This window comes from Gobius niger (genome assembly GCF_951799975.1).
Source record: "Gobius niger genome assembly, chromosome: 13".
Classification (NCBI taxonomy): Eukaryota; Metazoa; Chordata; class Actinopteri; order Gobiiformes; family Gobiidae; genus Gobius; species Gobius niger.
The window spans coordinates 16,085,151-16,104,785 of NC_136864.1; the positions used below are offsets into that span (position 1 = coordinate 16,085,151).

The window sequence follows — 19,635 nt, forward strand, 5'->3', positions numbered from 1 at the left end:
AATAATAATCACATTTTTTCACATTGGCTAGGTTCTTGGGAATATTTTTTTTTTCATTTTATTTTGTTCGTGGTCAATATTATGCTCTTAAATAACTAACAAATGAATGTTTTTTGCCACATTTATATAGATTTGAGTTGCATTTTTGTAGATTACTAAACGGATCGATACATTCATAAGACTTGCCACAAGGGGGCAACAAATACTCATAACATGCGGTCACCAAACGCATAACGACCACTGTGTAATTACTGGCGCTTTCAATTAAGTGTAAACCAAAAAATGACTGTAATTTGTTTTACTTGTTCCTAGTGCCCACTCGAAGTAAAGCAAACAGGAGAAACATATTTAGTGTATCGTAGGTTTACAGCCCATGTAATAAAAGAATATGAAAAAAAAAATACAATGGCCTGTTCAGGAGACCACGCGGTTGGCTTTCAGACTGTTTCTGTTCCATTAAAATCGTTGTGTGTTGTACGTGTAGCCGATTGAACGCCCACATTTGATTTAATAAGCATCTTGTGGCGTTAAAAAAGGCTAAGTGGGAGATCACATCACTCAGTCAAATGATCCAAAGCTAGGCCGCATTTATTGCTTTCTCAACCAAACTTGTTATTTGTCCCGCCTAGAAGCCGCCGTAGATTTGACCGACGGCCGGATTAACCAATAGGATTCCATCGTGTTGCCGGCTTGGACCCTAACCGACCAATCGTTGATCGAGTAAATCATTGGACACGCCTTCGCTGCTTTCTCTGGGCAGAATGTTAGTTCCTGCTCTCCTCTGGCCGTTTCCTGTAATCGTACAGTGTTGTGAGACGGAGAAAGCCATGTGTGTCGATGCAAAGGTAAATTTAGCACCCGAAATATCACTGCGAGTGTTGGGGGCAGTAGATTTGATGGTTAATTTCAGGGATTTTTTGCCGTGAAAGAGGCGCAGGTCAACCGAAAGAGTAATGCGGCCTAACTCTAGTCTGAACGTAGACGGCGATGGTTATTGTGGCACGCTGCTTTGGTTTGGTCCGGTTTGTTGATGAGGTTTGAAGCCGTCCCGTAGACTTGGTGGTCGATAGGAAATGACAGTGAAGCAAACTAACCTCTCTTAATTTACAAATAATGCCGTCTAATCGCACCAAAACGAGCAATTGGTTCATGGACTTGTGTAATATAGAGGCACATTGGTGGCCGCACAAGCTAATGCTAACCCATGGGTTTGGGATAAAGACTGCAGACGAACAGTGTAGCATCCCAGCTTACAGCATCAGTACCCCCCTCACTGACATCACAACTAACTCTTTTCATTCATGGATTTATTAGTGTATTCACCTCCCTTTGCAATGTTTGTGGCAGACTTTTGCCGTGATACTTCTGTGATCAGTCAATGTTTTTTTGGGAACAATAACTATGCGCTTGATAGAAGTGGCCAAGTATCTATTCTGTAATAGTAGTTGTATGTGTAAGATTATCAAACCCGCTTGTAAGGAAACCTTGGTTCATCAATTTATTCTCAATCTATATTAAGCTCATCGTGTAAAATGAAAGTTTAATAACTTGTAACAAGAACAGTTGGAGATTTTTGGCAATTGAGGTTGTTATTTCTGTTTTTCTTTCTATTCTATTATTTTTCACCCCTGTTTTATCTTTAATATAAACATCCAAGTTACCCATGTTTTTTACAATTTCAGTAATGAACCTGTCCTTCATCTCTTACAGTTTCCTTAATCAACAGAAAGAACTGGACAACAACTTTTAGTCTCCCTATCAGCGTCTCTGTAGTGCGGTGCCCATCTCCCTTTGTGGAGGGGGCAAGATGGCTGATCCGATCATGGACCTCTTTGAGGACACACCCCTGTTCAACCTGGACGCCATAGCGGACGACTCCTTCACGCAGGGCTCCTCGGACCCTGTGGAGGAGGCTCTGAAGCTGGCGCTGGGGCAGGTCGACCCGCCCACAGAGTCAGAGCCTACTCCAGAGCTCACAGTCACTACAGGTTTGAGTATACCTGCAGCAGCTCCTGTAATCTCGGATCCTCTTCCCATACAAATCACCACACCTCAGCCTGTCCCGGTAGCACCTGCTCAGACTGTTTCTTTTGCACCAGCCCCTTCAGTAGCTCCTGCTGCTGTGGAAACTGTTCAGCAGATACAGGCCTCTGTACCCACTGGTAACACAGTGCTGCTGAGCTCTCCTCTGACTGTTTCTAACGCTCAAACAGCAACCACTGCCACTACTCAGCAGATTACCCAGATCACGCACCAGCTCACGCCCCAGCAGCTCGCCGCCATCACACAACAGGCGGGCGGTAAAATCGTCATCCTTAAAGGGCCCCATGGTCAGGCTCAGGTGCTGCAGACTGTGTCGGGAGCTACTGGCCAGGCCAGTGGGAAGGTCATTCGACTGCTGTCTGGGACGCCCCTCAAACAAGGAATGTCTATTTTGCAGGGTGGAACAGTCTTGAATCAGGCAAATGCAGGACAAACTCAAGTCAAAGTGGGTACTGCGGGAGTTCAGAGGTTGCTACACTCTCCTAATGGGCCAGTCAAACAGGTGCTGCTCACCTCCTTGCCCCAACAAGTGCAGCAGACACAAGGCCAGTCAGTTCAGGTTCAAGTGTCACAGGCCCAACCACAGACAGTCCAAGTCCAGACTCAGATCCAGACCCAGGTCCAGCCTCAAGCCCAGACCACACAGATCCACGTTCAGCCTCAGGTCACAACCCAAGTGCAGCTCCAGCCAGCCATGCAGCCCCAGACACCGGTAAGTCCCAATCCCAGATGTGTGCCTCTGTCATTGGGACTCTTTGCTTAGTATGTCTAATATTAATAACAGGCATACTGACTTTGGTTCATATGTAATGTAAAGACAACAACGACATTCTAATCTGTATTTATAGGGTAATGAAGCAAAGCGCATCACCCTCGTCCTGCAGCCACCATCGCAAAATTCAGCATCTGTGGCATCCCAACAGCAGACAGTGGCGCAGGTTCAAGTTGCTCAACAAGGGCAACAACAGCAGCAGCCTCAGAATACTACCAGGCTCGTGCTGGGACAGCTCCCCGGAGGGAAACTGGTGCTCCAAGGGAGCCAGCTCGCAGCCCTAACCCAGGCCCGGGCTGGGCAGGCTGGGGGACAGCCGAAGGTCCTCACCATTCAACTGCAGGTGCAGCAGCAGCCCAACCAACAGGGGGGAGTTAAGGTAAAAGAAAACATGCACCATTTGTCGCACCCTAAACAACACTGTGCTATGATGATCAACCTTTGTGGAGTTATGTCTATTTTAACTGTATGTATGTTAATTTACACAGTATCAGCTGGTTTCTGGAGCTGGTACTACTGGCAGCCCACAAGTATTGCAGATTTCCCAGGGCCAAGGCGGACAGAGAGTTGCAGTGCCACTGAAAATGCTTCTCCAGCCACAGGTATAACTTTAAAATATTCTTATACATAATGTGGTCCATTAATAGTTTTAACCTATAAGTGCTTTAAAAATTCCTCTAGGTGAGCGCTGCGTCCTCTGCGGGCGGTGCTGTGTCTGTTGTGAAGGTAATCAACACGTCGGCTGCTGGCTCCTCGGGCACGACTACCACTGCGTCGCCAGCCATCCGCATCACGAAGGCAAGCGGTGAGCCTGCTTCCGTGCGCCGTGTGGAGATCCTGTGCAAACAAGAAAAGGCTAATCGCATCGTGGCTGAGGCTATAGCCAGGGCCAAAGCACGCGGTGAAAAGAACCTCCCCAGAGTCCTAAACCAGGATGAATTTTCAGTAACACATGCATCTCCTGAATTAGGTGGCACTGTGACTGTCGTTACCACTCCAAAGAAAAAGAGCAGTGGAGGAAGCAGCAAGAAGAAAACCCCTGTTGCTTCAGTGCCTAAGATGGGAACCGTAAAAGGCCAGGCAAGCAAATCCAAGCCACCAGGAGGAACGATTACGGTGGTTGGTGGCACAGTCATTGCTGCATCTGGAAACAAAAGCAAGAGCAAGACAAAACCGAAGTAAGATGACACATTGTGGTGATGGAATAACGAAAGGAATGTGGAAGAAATTCTCATTGTTCTGCTTTTTTTTTCTCCACCGTTTTTAGCACAATAACTCTAGTGGGAGCAAAGAAACGGAAGCGTAATGCTTCTTCTGATCACTCTGATGGAGAGCTCAGCCCTGCGTCTCCTACGATGCTTGACGATGACCTGATTATGGTACATCCACAGAACCCCACATACTTTAACAAGACTTAATTATATTATAGTCAGCTAGGTTTTTTTGTGCAGTGTATCATAATTTTCTTATGTTAAAATCACTTTTCACTCACATGTGACTAACGAGTGTTAATTTTGCCTAGAAGAGGCGTTCCAACCGTGTGGTGAAAAGAAAGAAATACACTGAAGACCTGGACATAAAGATCACCGATGATGAGGAGGAGCAGGAGGACATAGATGTGACGACGACTGCAGCCGCCGTGGCTTCCATCAGCGGAGCCCCTCCTGCTCACATCCCTCACGAAGTGGAGTTGGATGCGGATGGATTACCCAGCATGCAGTTCTTTGTTGTAAGGATGTGTTGTTGTTTTTTAATGCAAAATTAGAAAATCCTCATTTTAAAAGGATAATTTAATATGTTCTCATAGGAAAACCCAAGTGAGGAAGATGCCGCTATTGTTGACAAAATTTTGTCTGTGAGGTTGGCTAAAAAAGAGGTACGTTTCAGTGTAATTCCTGTTAAGTTATGCTTTTACATTTACAGCGCATCACATGTTTCTCTCCTCTTCACAGGTGTCCCCTGGCCAATATACAAATATGGAAGAATTCTTTGTAAAATATAAAAATTAGTAAGTCATGCCCTTCATTTCATCATAGCTTTTCTCTGAATAATACTTCAACGTAATCAATGCACTTGTCTCATTTACAGTTCTTATCTTCATTGCGAGTGGGCCACTATGGCGCAGTTGGAAAAAGATAAAAGGATACAACAAAAGATTAAGAGGTTCAGGACAAAACATGCACAAATGAGGCATATTTTCCAAGAGGTACGATCTTCTACAATAATAAAGTCTTTTAGTGCAAATTGCTGTATTGGATTTATATAAACAAAGCTTCCTGTCTCTACATTAGGAGGAGGAGGCTTTTAATCCAGACTATGTGGAAGTGGATCGGATCCTTGATGTATCCCACAGCGTGGACAAGGACAATGGCGAGGTGAGGAATGATCAACTTTTCATTTTCGTGTATCATATTTCTGGATTCTGTCTTTCATCTCACTAATTCGCCAACCTCTTATTCCTTCTTCCAGCCGGTCATTTATTATTTAGTGAAGTGGTGCTCCCTTCCTTATGAAGATGCCACCTGGGAGCTTAAAGAAGACGTGGACGAAGGCAAAGTTGAGGAGTTCAGCAAACTTATGAATCGACAACCTCGTCTGAAAAGAATGGTCTGTTTGAAATCATCATTGAGAAATTTAATGATACAAAGTCTAAATTTAAAACATACTTCGCCTCATTGTCCTCAGGCCAGACCTCCTGCCGCTTCATGGAAGAAACTGGAAGATACGAAAGAATACAAAAACAGTAATGTTCTCAGAGAGTATCAGCTCGAAGGAGTCAACTGGTTGCTCTTCAATTGGTACAACAGGTAATAAACCCTTTCTTTAACTCTGTTTTTGTGAAGCTACTTAACACTGTGTCACCATTTCTATCTTTTTAAATTTAGACAAAACTGCATTTTGGCGGATGAGATGGGTCTGGGAAAGACAATCCAGTCCATCGCTCTGCTGTCTGAGATTCACAACGTTGGTATCCAAGGACCCTTTCTGGTCATTGCCCCTCTGTCAACCATCACCAACTGGGAAAGGGAGTTCTGCACATGGACCCAGATGAATGCGATTGTGTATCATGGAAGTTTAGCCAGCAGACAGATGATCCAGCAGTATGAGATGTACTGTAAGGATGATAAGGTGGGGGCATACCTTTAAACGACTCGCTACTGCTTCTGCTGTAGTATTTCATTGTTTCTAATGTTGCTATTGATAAACATTGGCGTCTGCAGGACCATTTAATTCCGGGAGCGTACAAGTTTGACGCACTCATCACAACATTTGAGATGGTGCTGTCGGACTGTCCCGAGCTGAGGGAGATCTCCTGGCGTTGTGTCATCATTGACGAAGCTCATCGCCTGAAGAATCGCAACTGCAAACTCCTGGACAGTCTGAAAATGCTTGATCTGGTGAGTGAGGCTAAACCTAATAAAACAATGCAGAGAGTGTTCCCTAGTTTATTTAAAAATATCACATTTTGTTCTTAAAGGAGCACAAAGTTTTATTGACCGGGACCCCGCTTCAAAACACTGTGGAAGAACTGTTCAGTCTCCTCCACTTCCTTGAACCGACCCAGTTTCCATCGGAGTTTGAGTTCCTCAGAGAATTCGGTGATCTCAAAACAGAGGAGCAGGTATTCATACTACACAATTGAACAATGGTTGGATGTAATTTTATCATTTTAGTCCATACACCTCATACAAACCAAAGCCCTGGATGATGGATATTGAACTGTTGAACTGTGTTACTATGAAGTGTTAATGACCATATCTCTAATTGTGTTACAGGTTCAGAAATTACAGGCCATTCTCAAACCAATGATGTTGCGAAGGCTGAAGGAAGATGTTGAAAAGAATTTGGCTCCTAAACAGGAAACAATAATTGAGGTTGGAAATTTATTACGAGACAATAAAAGTCTTATTCTAATGTTCTGAATTATAATACTGATGTCTCTTCTGTCCAGGTTGAGTTGACTGATGTTCAGAAGAAATACTACCGGGCTATCCTGGAGAGAAACTTCAGTTTTCTCAGTTTAGGGGCAAGCAGTAATAGTAATGTCCCAAATCTGCTCAACACAATGATGGAGCTGCGCAAGTGCTGCAACCACCCCTACCTCATCACTGGTACGTGTTGAGGACCTAAAATACGAAGCTCCTGCCCAATGTCTCCTGCTCTAGATTGACCTTTTTACTAAACTTACTCTTGCACACAGGCGCGGAGGAAAAGATTGTTATGGAGTTGCGACAGGTGTATGACCCCACGGCTCCTGACTTCCATTTACAAGCCTTGATTCGTTCGGCCGGAAAGCTAGTGCTACTTGACAAGCTGCTGCCACGCCTTAAAGCAGGTGGCCACAAAGTGCTCATCTTCTCCCAGATGGTGCGCTGCCTCGACATTTTAGAGGACTACCTCATCAACAAAAGGTGACTTTTATTAGTGTCAACACTGAAACAGGTTTAAATGAATACTTTATTTATGTTGTGTAATCTTTTCCAGATATCTTTATGAGCGCATTGATGGCAGAGTGCGTGGAAACCTGCGTCAGGCTGCTATTGATCGCTTCAGTAAACCTGATTCAGACCGTTTTGTCTTCCTGCTGTGCACCCGCGCCGGAGGCCTGGGTATCAACCTCACTGCTGCTGACACCTGTGTCATATTTGACTCCGACTGGAACCCACAGAATGACCTACAGGTATTATTTCATTCAAATCAAATCTCACATCTTTTCATGTGTATTATTTTTAGGACTTCACGGCATTATGTTTTGTTTTCAGGCACAAGCTAGATGTCATCGAATTGGCCAGTCCAAGGCAGTAAAAGTGTATCGCCTTATCACTAGAAACTCTTACGAGAGGGAGATGTTGGACAAAGCCAGTCTGAAGCTCGGTCTGGATCGCGCTGTTTTGCAGAGCATGAGTGGCAACAAAGAGAGCAATGTTAATGGGGTATGGTTTTCTACAGTTTCCCTCTTATACAGTGTTTGTATAGTTAAATTAATAAATGTTGTCAACTTGTACAGATCCAGCAGTTTTCTAAGAAAGAGATAGAGGACCTTTTGAGAAAAGGAGCTTATGCTGCTATTATGGATGAAAATGATGAAGGCAGTCGTTTCTGTGAAGAGGATATTGACCAGATCCTTCAACGTAGAGCCACCACCATCACCATCGAGAGTGAGGGCAAGGGGTCCACTTTCTCTAAGGCCAGCTTTGTGGCTTCTGAAAACCGTACAGACATTGCTCTGGATGACCCTGAGTTTTGGGAGAAATGGGCAAAGAAAGCCGACATAGACATGGACTCCATGAATCGAAAGGTACAGATTTCATCTTACGTTTTAATGTTGGGGTTGAGTCGATGTGTTATAGAGTAATCTCTCTCCTTTTTTTTAGAATACCCTTGTCATTGATACCCCACGAATTCGTAAACAAACTCGACAGTTCTCTTTGAGAGGCGAAGGTGACGTGTCGGAGCTGGACAGTGATGACGAATATCCTCCGGCCAATTCCCGACAGTCACGAGCTTCAAGACGAGCTGAGCGTCACAGCGGAGGGGGCTACGGGCGCACCGACTGTTTCAGAGTGGAGAAGCATCTCCTGGTCTATGGGTATTTAGCATTTCTCATTTTACACATGTCAGGTCTACTGCAAACTTGCTGACTATTGCATCAATTCTAGTTGGGGTCGCTGGAGAGACATCCTGTCCCATGCTCGTTGTAAGAGGCGTCTGAGTGAACGGGATGTTGAAACTATCTGCCGAGTCATCCTTGTGTTTTGCCTAATCCACTACCGCGGTGATGAAAACATCAAGAGCTTTATCTGGGAACTTATCACACCACCAGAGAACGGACGCGAACCTCAAACTTTACTCAACCACTCAGGTAGAGCTTTTGGGAAGAGCTGAAGCATTGCACTAAAGAGGAGAGTATTTAAAGGCATTTTTTCTTCCAGGTCTGTCCATTCCTGTGCCCAGAGGAAGGAAAGGGAAGAGGGTTAAGGCACAGAGCACTTTTGATGTCCAGAAAGTTGAATGGATCCGAAAGTACAACCCTGACACGTTACTGTTGGACGACAGCTATCGCAAACATCTGAAGCATCAGTGCAACAAGTGGGTGAAGAGTTCACCAGGCTAATTTTATTCCATGTAGGATAATTCATAACCACTAACTGCTGCCTTTCCAGGGTGTTGTTGAGGGTCCGCATGCTTTATTACCTAAAGCAGGAAGTGATTGGAGAGCATGCTGACTCTGTCCTGAAAGGGGCTGACATCAGGTTAATCTTGACTTTGTAATGACGACATATTTAGTTTGGCTCTGAAACTAACTGGGGGACACCACTTTTACAGAGATTTGGATGTCTGGATGCCAGAAATGGAGCAAACGGAGGTGCCAGCCGCCTGGTGGGACACTGAAGCAGACCGCTCACTACTTGCAGGTGTTTATAAACATGGTAAGTTCAGACATTTTCTTCACTTTTAGAGCCACTGTTTTGTTGCTCCAAAATGCAAAAGAAATGTATAATATTTTTTTTAACATTATTTTAACAGGTTATGAAATGTATACGACCATGAGGGCTGATCCCTGCCTCTCTTTCCTGGAGAGAGCGGGACGTCCTGACGACAAGGCCATTGATGCAGAACAACACACGGGTGATGCAGAGCTGGGAGATGAGTAAGTGCTTACACAAAATGTACATGCAAAATATATTAATTCAAGCTTGATTTGTTTTTCTTAAAGTAGTTCCATCAACAAAATATTATAATGTTTTTATTTCAATTACAGCGCTGATTTTGACAAGTATTCCGAGGACCCAGAGTTCAAGCCAGCCTCAAGACTCCCCAAAGACTTATTTGATGAGGTATGAACACTACGAAATGTATCCAGTGGGTTATGTGTATTTTCAAATATCAATAATCACAATATGACCGTGATGTTCTAGTTTAATTCAATGATATGCTCATTTTGTTTGCTCAGCCTGACTCCATGAACGTTGACGATGAGATTTCAGTGGATGATAAAGTGGGTTTAGTGGCCTCCGAGCCAGTGTCTATTCAGACTGGACCCTGTCAGTGGCCTTCAAGTTCATCACTAACAGCGCGATTACGAAAACTGATCACTGCGTACCAGCGCAGCTACAGACAGGAGCAGCTGAAGATTGAAGCCGAGGCCAAAGGAGACCGCAGGAGGAGGAGATGTGAACAGGCCAGTAAGCTCAAGGAGATCGCACGACAGGAACGCCAGCAAAGGTATGTCCACATTTCTGAAGGAAATGTGTTTTTTGTCTCTGAGATATTGGTAAATATATGTGCAAATATATGAATGTTTCAGATGGACACGTAGAGAGGAATGTGATTTCTATCGTGTGGTGTCAACTTTTGGTGTTGAGAAGGTGAAAAAAGAGCAAGGTCTTGAAACTGGAGACGCGGAGTTTGACTGGACCCGTTTCCGTACTTTTGCCCGTTTGGACAAAAAAACTGATGAGAGTCTGAGTCGATACTTCCGGTCATTTGTTACAATGTGTCGAAAGGTCTGTCACCTTCATCCTGGCCGCGTAGAAAGTAAGTACCAACTTACTTTGTCCTTTTATTTTTAATTTTATGAAATCATTTCTCAATGTTCATTGTCTTAGATCCAGCAGAGCCCCCTGTAGCTGTAGCTCCCATCACCGAGGAGCGTGCGTCTCGCACCCTTTACCGCATTAGCCTTCTCCGTCGCCTCCGTGAGCGAGTCCTGCCGCACCCGTCACTGGAGGAGCGTCTGGCCATGGCCCCGCCTGGCGCTGAGCTACCTGCTTGGTGGAGCGCTCCGGAGCACGATCGTCAGCTGATGCTGGGGGCGTCGCTGCATGGCGTCAGTCGCACCGAGCTCTCCATCTTCGCAGACACGCAGTTCAGTTTCAGCCGGGCCCGGGATGAGTTCACCCAAAATCAGCAAGCGCTGCCCCCTCCTCCTCCTCCACCCCCACCAACCCAGACCCTGATGCCTCTGGGTCAGCCCAAGTCCGAGGACGAGCTGATGCCTGTGAAGGAGGAGGAGGGCCTTGAGGTGCACCATCAGCTGCTGGGAGCGGAACTGAGCTCTGAGATGACCAGCACTCCCCTGAGTATGAAACCAGGAGAGCAGGGCTGGGGCTTCAAGAGGAGCAAAGTGAAGTCGAGCCGGAGGAAAGAAGGCGGCTCCGACTCGGACTCGGACTCTGATTCAGGCTCGTCGTCGTCTGATCGCTCCGGCAGCAGCGATGACAGCGGGGACAGCGATGAGGAGGGAGAAGGAGGTATGACTTCTATGACTTCTACTGTGAGGATAATCTATTACATCAGGCTTAAGTTTATGTCTAACGACATAAACTTATTCCAGCAGGTATGAAAATATGTGATGAGAGTAGTTTACTGTCGATCAGTCAATCTCAAGACGGTAATCCACCTCCTGTCAGAATCGAATGGCCCAAGGTAACAGTGACTTCTTACTGATACTTGTGTCTTAAAAAAAAAAAAAAAAAAAATTAAACCATGCACTTTTCCTTCAGGATCGTGTGCTTATCAACCGACTGGATAATTTGTGTAACTTGGTGCTGTCGGGTCAGTGGCCATCAGGGCGGCGCTATTTGCCTGAAGCACAACTCAACCCCAGCGCAGACTTCGGAGGAGATGAAATGGCCTACACGAGGTTAATCCGCAAACCTATGTTGATGGGTCAAGGAGCTGAAGGCGAGGACGGAGAGTTCACGGTCAAACTCCTCAAGGTGAAAACGCCATAATCGCCTATTGATAATTTTCATTAACATTTTGTATCGGAATCCATAAAAGCAAGTTAATCACCACTCTCTGTGCTTGTCCTTTCAGGAGGAAGGATTAAAGCTAACCTTCTCTAAACAGGCTCTCATGCCCAATGGCTCGGGGGGAGAGAGCAGCCGCAAGAAGCGCAAGGATCTAGAGGTAAAAAAGAAGCAGACGTGCCAACAATGGTTTATCTCAGATGCTGGCATGCTAATTATAAGAATTTTAAAATCGCTCTTGTTAGTAGTAAATGTACCAACCCCGATATTAAAGTTCCTAACGTTGCATTGGTAAATCTTGTAGTTTTCAGACCCAGATGGGATCCATGACCCACTGGAGCGGACACCCCGGCGCAGAGACCCTCCCACATGGCTCAAGGAGAACCCAGAGTATGAAGTGGAGGGAGACATGCTGGAGGTACATTCATAAACCCGATATCGGTGTCATGTGAAGACCAATCAGGAAATGACCAATTTTTTTTGTGCTCAGCTTCTGGTGAACCGGAGCAAACGGAAACGAAGGCGGAAGGCAGACAAAGTGTTGACCGGTACCGAAAAGGTCAAGCTAATAAACATGAGGACAGGGAAAAAGGTAAGACTGCTTTTTGTATTGCAAATTGAATAGTATTAGATGCAGAGTTCAATCACCAACACAAAATTGCTGTAACTGGTTATGTCTCGAAAACCTAAAACCTTTTTTTTATGATATTGTTACATGTTAGGTTGGAGCTGCTTTTTGTCCAATGTTACAAGACCTGAGAGAGTATCTGGAGGAGAACACTGATAATGCTGTGGCTCCTGATTGGTCTGAAACTGTCCGCAAGTCTGTAAGTTGGCATTGTCTATCGAAATGTACTTTGACTGCACAGTATAAAAAAAATATAGCAGCATCAAGGCGCGTCAAGTCAAGATATGCATTAAACCAAGGCAAAATTAGGAAAATACATATTACAATCTTGCTGTATTTTTTAATAATTTGCAATGTATTGTTCAATCCTCATATCTACTATAAAAGAAACCATGTTATCCATCTTTAAGGGTTTCCTGCCTGAGCATCTCTTCCACCGGCTACTGAACGAGGATTCTGAAATTCCTAAGAAAAGCAAAAAGCGACACCACCATCATCATCATCACCACCACCACCTCACTCCAGACCCTGCGCCCGAGGAGCCGAGTCTGGATGGGGTGGAAGAGGAGACCCTGGTGTCTGACGGGGCCTACATGATGGATGAGGATGAGCTGGAGCCCTCTCACCATTTCCTCACCAGTCCAGACTTTGACATGAAAATGGAGGGCGGTGACAGCCTTTCCCAGGACTACGATAGCTCAGATCCAGAAGCTCTTTTAGACGATGTCATCTTGGCTCGGAAAGACACGGACTCCTCATCCAGTTCAGAGGATTGACTGGACCCAACACTCTGAACAAAACACTTTGTCCTCTTGAAAAAAAAAAAAAAAATCATGTTATTCCTCATTTATTTTTACTATGTATTGAATAATGGATGTTTTGTTTCAACTTTTATTCATTTATTTTATATAGGATTTTTTTTCTTTTCCATAAACTGCACCCATCTGTTTTTCGTTTTCACATTTGTCCTTCCCAAATCTCAAAAGACTTCTCTGCTTCCTCTTCCACCATATCTATGAATTCCTATCACATTCCCAGCCGTGACCAAAAGAGGACCCCTGCTGTACGAATATCCTTTTCTGATCTACAGACCTCAAGACTGGTTCTACACGAAACTGGACTGTACTGTGCAGAACCTGAACCCATATCACACGCTCCTCTGCTCTTTGGTCAGTGTCCAAATGAGACGAACTGAGAGGGGTGTGTGGACTGTTATTGTTTTCATGTGGGAGGGTTTTGGGGGCGCGAAGAGGGAAAGCAACATATTAGTTATGGAGCAGTGCTAGAACGATGGGTGTGATGTACAATGTAGAGCTGGTCAGTTGTGTACTATGGTGCAAAGATGACCGCAATGAGTTACTATTCTTGTTTTATGACCTGACTGTATCTGTGATGAATAACAGCAATCTACAGTGAACACTGTTTGGTGTGTTTTGTGCCTGAGAAGAGCAGTAAGGAAATTATACCGATTATACTGGATATTGTGCTACATTCAGTTTGTATACACTGTTGTATAAGTGTTGATTCAGTAGATATTTATAGAAAAAAAAACACTATGAATAAAAACAATTCGCTTGAATGTGGCAAAACATCAGATACTGATATTTCTGGCTCAAAAAGTAAACTTTAGGTGTGATAAATGGCAGTCCATTACAGGGACTAGTTTCTTTGTTTTTGAAGCCCTTCAGCCGCCGATGCCCCTGATGGTTATTGGGCCAATTGGATCCTCCGGCTCAGTGCTGGGAAAATATTTGGGGGGTCTTCCACATTTTACTTTTTTGTTTCATAACCCGCAGGAGCTTTTTTTCTTTTTCTTTTTGTATATTATTGTTTTTATAATATAATCCCTCCGGGTCTTTTAAGAAATTCTCATTTTTAAACACCTCAGCGGCAATAGCACGCTGCGAGATCACCCATAAACCATACACAGGCTAAGAAAACCTACAATCTGAAAAACCACTAGGGCTGAACAGTATAATTAATTTCTAGACCATACATAGAAAATAAACTCTTGATGTCTATGAAAAGACTGCCCTGTGAGCAGAGCTTTAAGTGACACTTTAGACACAATTTTTGCTAAAACATAGCTGACACAATTAGATTCAAGATTTTGCTGAAGATTGTACCCAGCGTTCTTTAGCTTGGCCATTTTTGTGATGTTTATAGTTTCTCTTCCTCATTGGACACTGACAGGAAGTGACATAGATGAAGGCAAGCAATTTTAAACTGTTGCCGTGCAACCATGTTAAGTCAATGGCAAACTTTTTATTATTATTTTAAAACAACCAGAGATGATACATGGCACGAGGCCTAGCTTTCAACATAAATTGACTGACACATTACTGTATCAAACAGAACCAGACAAACTCACGGTAAAAAAAAAATCAACAAAAGGGGACAAGACAATAATATAGGACAAACAAAACAAACAAGACAGAGATTAAATAAATACTGTCAGTATGCAGATTAGGGCTGTTTTTTTTTAACGAGTGAATCAAACTGTTATGGAACTTTACCTTTTTCTATGTCACTTCCTAAAATGAAAGAGAAAATTATGCAACTGATGAACTTGCAACAGATGAAGATGAAGACGAAGACGAAGATGAACTTTATGACGCTTAAAAAAGAAAAAAAAAAGAAAAGAAATGTTTCTGGCTCTTATAGCCATGGTTCAACTGAAGGGAAATGTTTTTATAAGTTAAGTTATACTGTATTAATCTCTGTAGAGATGCAGCTAAAAATATTTCTTGATGTGGATGACATGTCTGGAGAGGTTATACACCATAAGATCATAAGATGAACGAATGCCGTAAATGAAAATGTGGTGGATCGTTTGGACATTGTGCTATTGCATTCGCAATACTGTAGGTGGCGGTGTGGCCTGCAGTCAACAATTAACTCTAAAGAAGAAGAAGAAGAAGTAGCTATTTGTGCAACGCCCTCGTATGGGCTGGCGGTGAAATTGCAATTGTGCATTGAATGAATGCCATGGTAGACCAAAAGCACTTCTATGGCAATACGTGATCATTTTTACTTACTTTTTAGGCTACAATTACGCCATACAAACCCCTGAAACTCACTGACACCGGATATTCATACCAACTGTCACAAGATTGAAATAAAGGCCATTGTTTGGACTGGACAATACTGACGGAGTCTTGTCGGTTGCTAAGCTAATCGACATGCTAGCAGTAAATGGACTTCACTTGTGAAATTGAGCAGAAATTTTGCGTTATATTGTTTTTCCCCCCAAAAAATGGACCTTAATTTTTACTCGGAGCTCTCCGATACACAAAATGTGGACGCAGAGTTTTTGAACTCTCAAGCTTTTAGTGGTTACTCCGGGGAGAGTAAGGTAAGGCTGGCACTCTTAATTACCAAACATAAAGAAACAATGCGATATGAAAAGGTTTCGTGTTTTGTTTTGTTTAGTTTTCTGGTGGTGGGGACAACTATCTCACAATTGATGGAGCCGTTAATCCATTCTTGTCCGCTGAAGTGAGTGTGATTGCTTGACTTTTGTGGACTGTGTTGTGTGTAGTTTTATTCCTAATGTGTAAGATCTGTGTTTTCCCCTGCAGCATACATTTCATACACCCAGCCTGGGGGATGAGGTCTTTGAGATCCCTCCTATTTCTCTGGACCCGGACTCTGCTCTGGACATTGGTGATGCTGTGTCCCACTTTGAAACGCCTGGGTCCCGCAGTCTTGTGAGCAGCATGGTCGTGGAGGCCAGTGACCCCTCATTTGCTTCCACATTTTTCAACTCTGGGTCCCAAGTCATGGTCCAACGAAACCTGGGTGCAGAGGCACAGGCTGGAGGTGTCCTTCTCAGCTCATCAGCTTTGGTAATAGACCTGCAGAATGAATCTTATCCTATAGTTTAGACCCGCAAATGCATGTGATTCTTGTATTAGTTTAGATCATTCATTTGTTTTGTTTGTTTTTCTAGCCATGTAAAAAGTGTAAATATCTTTTGTGTCTATAGGAAATGGGAAATTCAGCCTCTCATTTCGGCAATTCTTCCCCGATGACTATTGATGTTCAGCTGGGAGACATTGAACCAGGGCTTTTGGGAAGTGGTCAACTCGGTACCATTAACTCATCGGAGCTGACTCTTGGCCTGGGGAACATGGGCAGGTCTGAAGTGATGCCCACAACTCCGTCACCCGCCAGCTCCCTGCAGGACGAGGACATGGATGACTTCAAGGTTAGGTCACACATGGTTGACTAATGATAAAGCTAAAAATGGGAAAGTTGATTCAATTCTTTCTTCTTTTCAGAGGAGTGTTCTTGTAGATTCACCTCTGTCCATCACATCAACCTCTGCCATTTCACACACTCTGTCCCAGGTTAGCTGTGCAGCCTCCACAGCCAGGAGGGGTGGAGGGAAACCCGCCACTCTGGCCTCACCGACAACAGCAAAGAAAGTACGAAGGAAGAAGGACCCGAATGAGCCGCAGAAGCCGGTATCGGCGTATGCTCTGTTCTTCAGAGACACACAGGCTGCGATCAAGGGCCAAAATCCCAACGCGTCCTTTGGAGAAGTGTCCAAGATAGTTGCTTCGATGTGGGATAGTCTGGCCGAGGAGCAGAAACAGGTAGATGGAAATTGACAAACATTTAACCAAAATATGTGATTATGTTAGGGCTAAATGCATTAAATGCTTAGTACTTCTGACAATAATCATGTCAATTGCAATTATGTTTCTTAGGTTTACAAGAAAAAGACAGAGATAGCCAAAAAAGGTTATCTGAAGGCTTTGGCAGCCTACAAAGCAAACCAGCTCTCACAGGTAAACTGCATCCACAAACTTTTCTATAATATTTACTTGTACATATATAAGAACTAACTCCTAAATGCCTTTTTCATAGTCTACCTCTGAAGAAATGGAAGTAATATCACCTCCACCAGAAGGAAGCTCTATACCTACAGCCGTCGCCTCTGCAGAAGAAGGCACTCCTAACATCATAATAAACACCGTGTCCAGCACAGCAACGTCCAAACTCCCGGCTTCAGGGCAGTCTCCGACCATAACGAAGATCATCATCCCCAAGCACCTGCTGCAAGCTGGGGGTCAAGTGGTCACGGTGTTGCCAGGCGGGGTCCCCGCTCTGCAGCCGACCACGCTCCTGCTCTCCGGAGCGGTTCGCGGGCCACCTCCACTGCAGCAGATGCAGAACGCTCCACCACCTCCCCGGCTCCAGCAGATGGCCCCCGCTCCGCCGAGACTTCAGGCCAAACCCTCTACGGCCAATCTGTCCGTCTCGGCCGCCCCGCCGCCGCCTCTACAGATCAAAATAGTGCCTGCTTCCGTGCAGCCAGATACAGTGGAGCTGGTGAACTCTGGGGATGAGCAGGAAAACCCAGAAGACGATGACGTTACGGAAGTAGTGCCTTTAGAGGAGGTGCTTAATGGCTTTTTGTTTATAGGAAATTGGAAAGTTTCGGACCAATTTTCTTTTTTTTGGAATAGTCCTATTTTGGTCAATATTTGTGGATCAAACTTGCCGCTCTCAAGCCTTTTCCCCAAAGGCCTTTTACATTTCCACATAATTTTCAGGACTCAAACATGTATCAATATTCCGTAATTATATTTTGGCTTGTGTTAATGACAGGATGTGATGGAGGTGAGTGCGTCCCGGGTCAGCTCCAGCTCCAGGATGGTCTGCCTCAGAGCGGGCTGTAACAAACCTGCAGTCGACAGCGAGGACTGGGACAGAGAGTACTGCAGCAACGAATGTGTGGCGCATCACTGCAGGTAAAGGGAAGCATGCACTTAAATCTGTCACAGTGTTAACTACACTCCCAATTACGTTACATTTTATCTTGTAAATTATTTTTGTACAGATGTGTTGGAGAAAAAACGTGGAATCATTTAGTCTAGCAAGTTTTTCTCACATGGATGATTGCTATGAAACTACTGTGTGTATTATATGTACACTGTAGCTGTACAGGTGGGATGGTTGAAAGTCCTTCCTGAGGATGGGAGGTTTTGTAGGAGGTTTTGTACTTTGTGTGATTTAAAAGTGGTGGAAGATGAGTTTCATTTTGGACCGAAGACAAATTAATTGATATCCTCCTGTGTGATGTGGATGTTCTGCTATGATTGATGGTACAGTTTCTGTGAATTTATTTTGGCAGCCATTTGAATTCTGTTTTGAAATGTGTCTTGTAAGCCCATCAGGGCTGGGCACTTATGTGCAAGACACAATAATCAAAAAGTTAAACTTGTGTTTCAAAACAGTGATGGTTGGTAGCGACGAAATGGGTTGCAATTGTTGTATTGGGTTAATTTAATCTACTGTATTTTTACGAGGGACATATTTTTTCATATACACTACATTTAGTCGAACATTTAGTTCACAAAATGCTACTACATAAACGTGGCCAGCCAGTTCTTTATAAAGACGCTCTGCTTTTGAGTCCGAAAGTCCTCAAAAGCAGAGTACTTTCAGACTCTGCTTTTGAGTGGTAAAAAGGGTTATTATTGTGATTTAAAAAAAAGGGTTATTATAGTAACCCTTTTTTGCCACTTAGCATACAATCCACTGCATCTGGTTGAATGGTTTGGGTGTGAAATATACATTTGCTGATTATAGGAAATTAGCTCTGAGCGGTTTAATTGAAGTTGAATAAGCCTGGTTAAGGGTCTGAATACTTACCTATTATGTTTGTTTTCAGGGATGTTTTCCAGGCGTGGTGCTCCATCAGAAACCAGTCTGTTGCTACGGTGAAGTGAAGTCCTCTCCCAAAAAAGACTCATTCAGTTTGTTTCTACTGTGTCTGTAGTTAACGTTTAACGTGAGGAGGGTCATAGTTCGCTCATTCAAATAATTTGTTACTCCATCGGCCTCTTATCAAATGACACAGCGATATTGCAGGTCTGCTGTGTGGGACTAGCTCAGTGTAAAAGACTTTGAGGCAGCTAGAGATTATTGCAGAAATGGTCAGACATTTTACCAAATATGTATTAGACTTGTACTTGCTTACAGTATTTTTCTATCTGTGAATTTAAAGCGTAATTTCAAAAAGGTGTTAATACAGTTCATATTTGTGTGGTTTTGTTTCAAGAACACAACTTGTTCAAAAAGTGTCAAATGCAAGAAACATTTTGTACCGAGTCAGACATTTTCAATGACCACCAAAGTGCTTAATTTTCCCTTTCTTAATAAACGAGAACAACCATCTCTCAGTATTTGTGGTAATATTTCACCTTCAGTTCACTTCAAAACGTGATTTTTTTTCTTTCTAGAGGAATGAAATCTGTTTTGTCCTTCAGTATAAACACAGACATTAGTGACAGGCCTTTGTGTATCTAATAATAATTTAGTTTTTTTTTTTTATTGCAACTCATAACCTCATCCCTGTGCGGACTTGAAAAAAATGTGTTTGGAAAGTTAGGAATTAACCACATTTAACAATTTGAAAAGGA

The 19,635-nt window shown here is 43.7% G+C and overlaps 2 protein-coding genes across 7 annotated transcripts; both read left to right on the forward strand.

The window, feature by feature from the left end:
• The first annotated feature begins 735 nt into the window (after positions 1-735).
• On the forward strand, positions 736-13,686 carry chd8 (chromodomain helicase DNA binding protein 8). 5 transcript variants are annotated; one of them, XM_079568862.1, is made up of 40 exons: positions 736-845; positions 1,711-2,755; positions 2,892-3,194; positions 3,304-3,417; positions 3,497-3,716; positions 3,786-3,993; positions 4,083-4,194; positions 4,338-4,544; positions 4,623-4,691; positions 4,768-4,823; positions 4,904-5,021; positions 5,107-5,190; positions 5,285-5,422; positions 5,501-5,622; positions 5,701-5,944; positions 6,037-6,213; positions 6,294-6,437; positions 6,592-6,690; positions 6,768-6,927; positions 7,017-7,227; positions 7,301-7,496; positions 7,579-7,749; positions 7,824-8,114; positions 8,191-8,405; positions 8,476-8,678; positions 8,749-8,905; positions 8,980-9,069; positions 9,143-9,246; positions 9,344-9,467; positions 9,579-9,654; positions 9,771-10,042; positions 10,125-10,354; positions 10,426-11,070; positions 11,154-11,245; positions 11,323-11,538; positions 11,639-11,731; positions 11,876-11,989; positions 12,062-12,163; positions 12,294-12,398; positions 12,610-13,686. In XM_079568862.1, exons 2-40 carry the CDS (start codon positions 1,808-1,810, stop codon positions 12,973-12,975), a joined length of 7,596 nt encoding a protein of 2,531 aa, XP_079424988.1. In that variant the 5' UTR covers positions 736-845; positions 1,711-1,807; the 3' UTR covers positions 12,976-13,686. The 5 variants fall into 5 exon arrangements, with proteins under 5 accessions (XP_079424988.1, XP_079424989.1, XP_079424985.1 ...); XM_079568863.1 differs by having other exon boundaries at positions 3,497-3,620; XM_079568859.1 differs by having other exon boundaries at positions 3,497-3,993.
• A 1,471-nt stretch (positions 13,687-15,157) lies between these two features.
• On the forward strand, positions 15,158-19,360 carry tox4a (TOX high mobility group box family member 4 a). 2 transcript variants are annotated; one of them, XM_079568871.1, is made up of 9 exons: positions 15,158-15,554; positions 15,632-15,697; positions 15,781-16,047; positions 16,188-16,409; positions 16,552-16,800; positions 16,915-16,995; positions 17,075-17,608; positions 17,819-17,961; positions 18,885-19,360. In XM_079568871.1, exons 1-9 carry the CDS (start codon positions 15,456-15,458, stop codon positions 18,940-18,942), a joined length of 1,719 nt encoding a protein of 572 aa, XP_079424997.1. In that variant the 5' UTR covers positions 15,158-15,455; the 3' UTR covers positions 18,943-19,360. The 2 variants fall into 2 exon arrangements, with proteins under 2 accessions (XP_079424997.1, XP_079424996.1); XM_079568870.1 differs by having other exon boundaries at positions 16,483-16,800; positions 18,885-19,359.
• Positions 19,361-19,635: the final 275 nt, after the last annotated feature.

What these genes read in the sequence shown, in the direction of transcription:
- tox4a (XM_079568870.1), top strand. Translation starts at nt 15,456, where the DNA reads ATGGACCTTAATTTTTACTCGGAGCTCTCCGATACACAAAATGTGGAC. An exon ending in AAGCAAACCAGCTCTCACAG is followed by an intron (nt 16,996 to 17,074) that starts GTAAACTGCATC and finishes CCTTTTTCATAG; the next exon opens with TCTACCTCTGAAGAAATGGA. An exon ending in TGTGTGGCGCATCACTGCAG is followed by an intron (nt 17,962 to 18,884) that starts GTAAAGGGAAGC and finishes GTTTGTTTTCAG; the next exon opens with GGATGTTTTCCAGGCGTGGT.
- chd8 (XM_079568859.1), top strand. Translation starts at nt 1,808, where the DNA reads ATGGCTGATCCGATCATGGACCTCTTTGAGGACACACCCCTGTTCAAC. An exon ending in AACCTCGTCTGAAAAGAATG is followed by an intron (nt 5,423 to 5,500) that starts GTCTGTTTGAAA and finishes CATTGTCCTCAG; the next exon opens with GCCAGACCTCCTGCCGCTTC. An exon ending in CTGAAAGGGGCTGACATCAG is followed by an intron (nt 9,070 to 9,142) that starts GTTAATCTTGAC and finishes CCACTTTTACAG; the next exon opens with AGATTTGGATGTCTGGATGC.